We start from the raw sequence: 9,730 nt of genomic DNA, 5'->3' as shown, positions 1-9,730 counted from the left end.
TCTTGATCTCCGACTCTGATGAATTATGTTTAAGATAGTTTTTCATTTATTTTACCTTACTCATGAACTTCTTTTGACTACACTGATCGGAGAAGGCAAGAAAGTCTTTCCTCGTTTTCACTATTATAACTTAGTTGACATTAGATTTCTTCTAATATCTGCCAATCAACATCATAAATTTATGTCATCAATTTGACTTATTTTTCCTAATTCACAGTGGGATGACTTTTTTTTTTCAGGTGCATTTCATCTTGAAAGAACTTGTTTGAAAGTCAATAGCAGAAACACAGGTGGGAAATTTATAAGCGCAAGAAGTCTTTCATATGAGTTTTATGCAAGTGGATGTCACAATAATGGATACAATTTCTGTCATTACTAGAGTCTTGAAATGATTTTTGATGTACGAGCAATCTGTACTTGGATTTTTTCTTGAAATAATTTTTTATTCTTTACCCCATGAATTAGCAATCAATTGCGATTTCTATAATACTTTGTACACTTTCTCCAGAACAATCATTGTTTCTTTCCCAGTCAAATGAAAGATTCTAGAAGTAATTTAAATATGAAAATTTCCATTTCTAACATGGTTTGATACAAACTTTGTTTTCTCCCCTACAGTCAAACAAAGTTGCTACCAGTAAATAAAAACAGAAAGCTTGGTGGTGTGGTGTAACATTTTTGTTTGAAATATAAATTCAAACCTAAGTAATGATGTTGGTTTCATGACAAAATTTATCTCCTAATGGGGGTTTGGATTCTACTAAGAAAAATGAAATTAAATGGTCGTGATCTTGTTTGGACTTTGGAAGCTATCTTGAAAAGCTTAAAATTAGAGTATTTTACCTCTCTTGAAAAATACCCATTGAGCAACGCAAGCCAAACAAGGGCTATTGCTGGTCAAATCATGTCTTGAGGATTCCTATTGGATCAATGGTGTAGGCTGGCGTATGGATTAATTTTTGGCAATGTTCAAGTTCCTATATGCTTTTTGATTAACTTCTAAGAGGTTGGGTGGTTCTGGACGGCTTCATTGAAGATTGTTTTAGATAGTTGCTTATGATTTCAAGGGTTACACAGTTTATTTCCTCGTAAAATTTTCCATAGTTATCTTTTAGTGCTGAGTGAGGAAAGGATTGCCTACTTTTAATTGATAGACTCAAAACCCTATGCAACAGTGGATGCTAATATACTTGTTAACCAATTCGGTCTAGTTGACCCATGCAAAATGGGGTGTCACCACAAGTAACCACAAACTTATGCCCTAATCCTTTTCTGTATCGAATATTCTTTGCCTTCGCACCTAGTCTGGTGTGTATAGTTCCTATTAGTAATAGAAGACGGAAGTTTTATACATAATGTATCTCAGTATATGTATGCAGTATGCACATGACCACATACATAATAACTCGCTCTTTAAAGGTTCTAGGATTTCTAATTACAGACATCAAGTGAAACTGAGCATAACTTGCTACATTGGCTCATCTTGAGCTACATTTATAATCGTGTGTTTCTGCAAAATCTGTTTAACTGAATTTATCAGGAACTGAAGCGGTTTCCGACACTTCAAGTTGACATAGCTGCTGCATCAAATGAGGCCTTGGAAAGGTTCCGTGAAGATAGCCGTAAAACAGTTCTTCAGCTAGTGGAGATGGAATCAAGTTACCTGACAGTGGAATTCTTCCGAAAGCTCCCACTAGAGAGCGAGAAGGGTGGAAATCACATGGCTCCAACCATGGACCGATACGCTGACAGCCATCTCAGGAAGATTGGTATATCACTTTATATAGATTGTATAATACTATTTTACTTTGCAGATTGTATTGTATTTTTTCACCATAGAATTCTTTGAAAAAACGCATAATGTCATCCTTCGCATACTCCCAACAGCTGTGGAAAAAGGCGAGGTAGAAACCATCCAGACTTGGGGCCCTATCCCTCCCTCAAGAAAACACCTCACACTCGATTTCCTCCTCAGAGAAAGGCATCTCTAATCTGCGCCTGTCAGCCTCTTTAGGGATTTGAAATCAACCTCCTCATGATTGGACTCTCAACTTCTTTAGAAGAATATATGGATCGATAGAAATCTACGATTTCAATAATTTTCAGCTCCTTATCATCGGACATCGTCCCATTGATCCTCAAGCTTTCAATTCAATTACTCCTCCTTCTCGCACTCACTATACGATGAGAGTAAGCAGTGTTTTTATCACCTTCTTTAATCTATTTTGCACTAGCATTTGCGGTCCCATCGGGATAGCGGATTCAAAAGAAGCGGAGGTTAGGGCTGTGCATCAATTATTAGATAAAACTTGTCTAGAAAAAGTGATAGTTGAGAGGGACTCCTTGAATGTGGTTGATTGGCTTATTAAAGGGCTTCATCCTTGGAGATTTGCAAGATTTTTTTATGAGATTCAAGATTGGATTGGGGTCTCATCAATTGTCTTCCAGCATGTGTGTTGATCCGCAAATGAATTGGCCGATAGGCTTGCTAAAGGAGGAGTTGCGATGGATGGTCTTGAGCTTTTCGATTTTATGCCTCCTTGATTCTTGCTTGTTATCTTTTTAGTTGTAACTCGAGTCTTGTATCCCCCTGTCTTTGTATATGACCACCTCGGTCTTCTTTTAATGATATCAGTCACCATTCAAAAAAAAAATTTATACTGTATTTTTTTTGGCTTCACCATTCACATTGTGCATGCTCATTTCACTTTATCCTATGCAGCACGACACATTTCACGTAGCGACATGCCATCTAAAGTACACATTTGAATGCTGACATGGCATCTGATTTTTTTCATTCAGGATCCAATGTGTCATCTTATGTTGGCATGGTATGTGAAACACTGAAGAATTCCATCCCCAAGGCTGTTGTTCACTGTCAAGTACTCAAGTCCGCGAGGCCAAGCAGGCACTGCTAAACCTTTTTTATGCTCAAATTGGGCGGAGGGAGGTCAGATGATATCCTACAACATTCTTCCCTTATATTTTATTTTTGTTTTTGTTAAAGTATAAAAGATTAAATAACGCATTCTCCAACAGAGTACTTGGCTATTTCACATGGTACCACGGCAATTGACCTGGGTTCAAAACTCCTTGATATTAAAAATCCATATGTAATGGCCAACCCAAAAGAGGGGCCACATGTGCCACTTGTAGGCCAACCCTAAAGAGAGGGGCCACATGTGAAGGAGTGTTGAAGTATAAAAGATTTAATAATGCCTTCTCCAACAGCTTAACCTTTCGGAGTAATTGGTTGTTTCACAGTTTTATTTTTGTGTTGTACTGTTCAATTGAAATATCCTAAGAGGTGATTTAACCTTTGTCTTGACGAAGATTCGTTACCTATACTTGACCATCAGTTCAAGAAAAAGGCAACGGCTGGCTGACATCAGCCTCTGATAACCCTTTTGTTTCTGGGAAAATACTGGAAATATAAATAATATAAACTAGAAAAACAAAAAATATTGTGAAATTACAATGATATTTTTGCTGTACAAAATAAAAATCTATCACAGTGTATTTGAACATATCGAGATATTTTTTGTTTTTTGATCAAAAAATTGGAATTTTCATGATATTTTGAAAGAGGCAGAGATAGTTGAGACAGGCTATGTTATATTCTATGGCTACTGATATTGGTATTGCCATGTTTTGATAATTGCACGAACTCAACTTGGCTTTTCTTTTTTTAATTGGCTTTTGAAAGTTTTTTGAGAATGGTAATATAACCTTTGGCAGCTGCTTAAATAATAAAAGACAAGCAGAGTTAGTGCAATTATTAAAACATTGGAATGCCAATATCTGTAGCCTATTCTATGTATATTTATTTTCAAGAAAAATACTACTGCAACTTGTTGTCTCTTTGGTGATCAAGACTGTTAATCACATGGATTGCTATGGCTTTCAAATTACGGAGGCAGAGCCACGGTGCAATGTACTAGCATGGCTCTTGTTTTTATAATTTGTTTACTGATACGAAAGAAAATACGAGTATTGAACTTGGTTGTACTTCACCCTGGTGTGCAGAAGCAACAGCTTGGAGTGATGTTGGATGAAGATCCGGCGCTGATGGAGAAGAGGGAGTCCATAGCTCAGCGGCTCAAGCTTTACAAGTCAGCTAGAGATGAGATTGACTCCGTCGCTTGGAAATGAAGCAATTGGGTGCGTGTATGTAGACACCCCATGCAGATATATTCTTTTTCGACTCCGAGAAAAATAATTACTGAGCTCATTTACGTATATGCACATTCATTTTTTCTTTTAATTTTTTTCCTCTTTTTGGAATGGTTCCACGCGTATGTGGAGAATGTTAGGAGAGAATATTCATGGGGGAAAGGAAAGCATTGTGTATCTTCTTTGTAACAATATGCTTAATAAACACAATTTGATTCACAATTTTTCTATCACAATAAGATACTTGACGTATATGTATTTCAATCCACCACTAGACTTGTTCTTGGAGAAAAAAGATCGCTGCTGAATTATTACAATAAATCCTCACTGGCCTTGAGATGATGCCAACCACTGTATGCCCGTAATGAGATTTTGCAACTATGTAGTCTGAGGAGTAGCCTCGTAACATACCATGAACTCTGCCTCTAGAGTGGAAGAAGTCATAAGAACTATTTCCTACTTCTCAAGACACAAGTCCACATGTAAGCATAATTATGTATCTTGATGCAGATTTCTTATTCCCTGTTCATTTGAGATTATGACCACCGATTGTGAGCCCCCAACCGATTATTGGAGCCAAAATTACTTTAATTTCGGATCAAATAATCAGCTAGGGGGCTTACAAATAGTTGTCACAATCTCAAACGAACAGGAACTTAGTGTCATAGCATCCAATGTAGTTGGAATCAAAGTGATGAATTGCCAATATTATCTGTCCTCATATATGTATGTGATCGTTAGGCTCTGTTCGTTTGTGATTATACCAACCGATTGTCAGTCCAAAACCAACCATTCGATTCAAAAAATTAAACGTAAATTTGAGTCCAATAATTGGTTTTTGAGTCACAATCGGTTGACATATTCTTAAACGAACAAGGCCGTAGTCTCATTTAAGTAATGCATACATCATATAAACAAGACTCCCTATTGCAAAAGCAAACTGAATCTCATCTCTCTCGAAATCATTCGTAGTCCACTGTAATAGACTGAATTTACCACCCTTAAGCCCTGTACGTTTAAGATTGTGACAACCGATTGAGTCCAGAACCAATTATTGGACTCAATATTAAACGTAATTTTGAGTCCAATAATTGGTTTTGGTCTCACAATCGAACAAGGCCTTAATAATAAGGAAATCACTAGCAGATTAATTATGCAGAATTATGCATGTTAAACGTTCTGAGAACTTGTAAGCCCACCAACAGTAAGTCAATAACTACAAAATAAAGTAGTTAAATTTTCTAGACGGAAACTTATAGGAGACTTGACTCTCATGGGCCTAGGATCATTCAATCAAGATCTTCTCAACGGCATTTGGCTGGGCCTGTGATTGTTTCCGACCTGAGAGAAGAAGGAGAGAAATTCTTCTGGTTATTCACAAATCACAATTCAACTCGACTCAACTCAATAAAGCCTTTGTCCCAAACTAGTTGGGGTCGGCTAAATGAATCCTTTAGAAAAATTTCATGAAGAAGGTGAAAGGAATCTTCCCGGCTCTAATCCCGGCTCTAGTTGGGTTCTTCTACATGGATCATTTTTTTCCATTCTATCCTATATCGTGTATTCTCAGCCATAATGTGAGAAGACAATGAAAGCACCAATGTTAGGAGCTTAGGTGTAGTTGCAGAAATTAAAGTAGAAAAGAAGCAGAAGAAGAAGAAGAAGAAGAATCTTGAATTTCTGAAAGAAAATGAAATTTATCTGGCTTCGAGGTACCAGTTCCTTCTGTTACAATGAAAAAAAAGAAAATTCTACACAACATTCTCCTACTCTGTTTTCTCCCCTCTTTCTTATTTGTACTGCTGTTGAGATGATAACTACTCCTACCTGTTATACCAGTTTCCTAACTGAATTTGTTACTTGTAAGTTGTAACTAATCTCTTAGCCTTGCTGGCACACCCCTCTTCCTATTGCTAACTCTCCTCGTATCTGATACCTCTGTCTGTTTCGTTACACTTTGGCCCACGCATTGTGATTTTTCAAGTTCACGGAAATGCATTGATTTTCCCCGTCGCCATTACAGTCATGCGTCTAAAAGAAAGCGAGCCGGTTCAGCTTTTGCAGCGCATCCAAACTTGAAAGTACTATACTTCCTGTGCACCCCTGTGAGTTTCCCAATCGCCGCCTTCTGATGGAATTCTACCATCAACCTAGAGCATTCTCTATAACAAAACCAACAAAGAAAAAGTACCCATTTTGTCAGTTTACAAGAATTTGAAAGGTAAGAACAGGACCAAAAGAAAGAGAAGAATAAAGAGGAACTGACCGAAGCTGATCTTCTGTGTAGCTACTATACCATTCACTAGTCCTTGACCAGTGCTTGAATCCTTTCATGGTACACTGAGCTGTATAGATGGCTGCGGCCGCCAATAAAGAGGGGCGGAAACTGAGCATTTTGTACTCCACGAGGCAAAGCTCGATCATGAAAAAGGACATGAGTTCTAGCTGTTTGAATCAAAGTGAAATTCTGTCAAAAAATCACTGACCAGTGCTTGAATCAAAGAAATTGGATTTCAACCATTGTGAAGAGAGAACTTAAACCTTCTTGTCAGATTCAGCTGCCTTTAGAAACCTCCTCATGAAAACGTAAGGAGTAGGCACTGACATATTGAATTGTAATGTGTTTATCATCAATTTCTCCTGCAAGGATTGAACAACACAAATTAAATTACATATTGAATAATCAATTATGGAATTGCTGTTTGTTTAAGACTGACAACCAATTGTGAGTGTTAAACTGATTATTGGACTCAAATTTAAACAATAATAGGTTTGGAACTCACAATTGGTTGTCATAATCTTAATTGAACGGACTGTAAGTCCCTGTTCGGTTAAGATTATGCCAACCAATTGAGAGTCCAGGACTCTCAATCGGTTGGCATAACCTCAAACGAACAGGGTCTAAATTACATCATTGAGAAATAGTCGACTATTGAATTTCTGTTTACTAAAGATAAGAAAATATCAATACCATTGCGAGGACTTCGTCCCTCGTGTATGCACCACTATCCGAAATTAGAATTAGATTATCCACAGCGGGAGCAGATACTTCCTCATACTTGCATGCCAAAAGCAAGGCAGTCACTCCAACCAACTGGACCTTCTTTCTTACCACCTCCTGACGCTCTAAAAATCTATCTATGAGATTGACGGTCAAGAATAATGCCTCGTCCATTAGTTCAAACTTGTAGTGGACCTGTACAAAATAAGTGTTCTCATTGTGTTATAAGTCTCAAGGCAGAAATACCTAAAAATCATAAATCATATGATCAAGACATGAGGGACGAAGAATGGGCGTCTTTTTTCTACCTCAATTACCCAGTCAATCAAAATGGCCCTCATCTTCTCATTGATGTCATTTTGGTGAGACATGTAGGTAGGGGAGACACAGCTAGAATTCTGCTCAAAGAATGAGTCAGTTTCAACCGTCCAATTCATACTAACTTTTGTAAAAAATTTATCAATTCATAAATAAAAGAGAAAAAGGACAAAAATGAGAGGATTCCTGCAAATTAAGTGGATCTTTATCAAAACAAGAAATTTGGGGGATAATTTTGGTAGTAACAGTTTGCAATGAGCAGGGATAATACGATGTTAAAATTTAATTCTTATCCTCAAATAAAGCAACATTTTGGGAATAATTTTGGTAATAACAGTTCGAAATGAGCAGGGATAATATGATGTTAAGATTAATTCTTATCCTCAAATAAAGCTACTTAGAAAAGCCAGTGTGAGATTCACCTCAATTTGTTTATAGAAGGTATATATCTCTTCAACATAATCGACAACCGCTAGTGGATTTTTAGAGTCACAACTATCGATATCGGGAACAGTCTCCACTACATCTATAACTGTAAAGCTTTCTGAATCATTTGCATTCGGGACTGATGTGACAGTTTTCTTATTTTTCTCATTCTCGACCAATCCATGCATTCGATTACAGCCCTGTAAAAAATATGAACAGAAAAATGATGACTACTATGTTAAAAAAATAAAAATAAAAAAATCAATCTGTTATTTTCTCGAAATGAAGTACCTGATGGAAAGTTGGTTTGTTTGCTAGTGAAGCTGCGAATTTCCTATACAAACAGGAGGAAAAGCTAAATATTTAGTTGTGCATTTCTGATACAAATAGAAAGGAATTTCAAAACCAAAGTAGACTAACCTTGTAATGGGTCGATGCCCGGTGAAATGCCGGGTCTGGTGATCGGCCGAAGGTTTTCTGAAAAAAAAAAAGAATCAGGGACAAATAATTAGAACAAAGTCACAAACATAATAATAGTGAAAATATGGATTGGGGTTTTATGAATTACCCTGATAGTTCCCTTTTGATCACAATGCAAGGTGAAGGGGTAGCACCCATGACATTATTTATGTCCTTCAAAGGTCTACAGTTCAGGCCCTCCATTCCAAGGCCTTTCAAAGATTACAAAACAACAGAAAAGAAAATCCAAGATAAGTGCAGCTTAGGGTTAACAATTTTAAAATCAAAACTAATCATACAAATGAGATAGGTACAATTAGATGGATTTACCTCGCAGACTTTCAATCATGACCGGAATATTGTTGCTGTGTCCATCCATATCTCTGATCTCAATCACCGAAGATGAGATAAAACATATTTAAAAAAAAAACTCACAGAAACATTACCCAAAAGATCTAACAAAACCCACATTTGAAAATGGATAAAACAAACCATAAGTTTGTAAGCTCTACTTTAACCCACATCAGAAAAACAATCAAACTACAGAATCCACATCCGGACGTGATTCAAAACCAAAAAGATATGCGAAAAACCCTAATAAAAAATGACCAAAAGTCAAAATCAACAAAACCCATATTTGAAAATGGATAAAAAACCATATATAGTAAGCTGTAGTTAAAACCTACATCAGAAAAACAATCAAACTACAGAATCCATATCCCAACGAGATTCAAAATTAAAAGATATGCGAAAAACCCTAATTACAAAACGACCAAAACTCAAAATCAACGAAACCCAAATCACAAAAAGTAATCTAAATTCCATATTTACTAACCATTAGTGTAAAGAATTAAAAATCTCCCCAACCCTTCTTGATCCTTCTTTGGCTATGAAAAAACCCCGTTGGAGAGGAGGCTCTAAAACAGAAAGAAAAAAATTGCAAATATGATATGAAAGGGAGATGGAAAGAGAGCGCAAAGAAAAAAAATTCAAATCTGATCTGAAAGAGGCAAAGAGCATTAATAAAGGCTGATGATATTTACCCCCCCCCCCCCCCCTACAGTATTTGCACACCCCATTCTAACCTGATTTGACGTGAAAAGTGGGTAACTTTATGTCTACCGGAGGGGGGTGAAAATATCATCTCCGAAACTCAAAAATAATGCACATTCAAGTTCAAAAGGACACGTGGGTGACTGTCCTAACGGTTATCTACTCTAGCACGTGCTAACTCAAAATTTTGAGTTAGTTTTTTTATGGGGATTTTGAGTTAGTTTTGTTACGCACTGCACTTCATGCCCGTGATAGATTGATAGTAAGGCATGGTTTATCCGTAGTGGGCCCCACAATTCT

At 36.8% G+C, this 9,730-nt stretch overlaps 1 protein-coding gene across 2 annotated transcripts; it reads right to left on the bottom strand.

Moving 5' to 3' along the window:
• Positions 1-5,835: 5,835 nt before the first annotated feature.
• On the bottom strand, positions 5,836-9,351 carry LOC143865168 (G2/mitotic-specific cyclin-2-like). 2 transcript variants are annotated; one of them, XM_077375970.1, is made up of 11 exons: positions 9,213-9,351; positions 8,708-8,760; positions 8,487-8,589; positions 8,339-8,395; positions 8,210-8,252; positions 7,915-8,118; positions 7,483-7,572; positions 7,145-7,369; positions 6,715-6,813; positions 6,440-6,618; positions 5,836-6,335 (listed from the first exon to the last, which is right to left on the bottom strand). In XM_077375970.1, exons 2-11 carry the CDS (start codon positions 8,754-8,756, stop codon positions 6,197-6,199), a joined length of 1,188 nt encoding a protein of 395 aa, XP_077232085.1. In that variant the 5' UTR covers positions 8,757-8,760; positions 9,213-9,351; the 3' UTR covers positions 5,836-6,196. The 2 variants fall into 2 exon arrangements, with proteins under 2 accessions (XP_077232085.1, XP_077231997.1); XM_077375882.1 differs by having other exon boundaries at positions 8,708-8,765; positions 9,213-9,334.
• Positions 9,352-9,730: the final 379 nt, after the last annotated feature.

The sequence above is a fragment of the Tasmannia lanceolata genome, unplaced genomic scaffold, assembly GCF_043159265.1.
Source record: "Tasmannia lanceolata isolate RefF3 unplaced genomic scaffold, GAP_Taslan_0.1 ptg000001l, whole genome shotgun sequence".
In the NCBI taxonomy this organism is placed as follows: Eukaryota; Viridiplantae; Streptophyta; class Magnoliopsida; order Canellales; family Winteraceae; genus Tasmannia; species Tasmannia lanceolata.
Note: the sequence above shows the minus strand (reverse complement) of the source record. Positions and strands in the feature narration are given on the sequence as shown.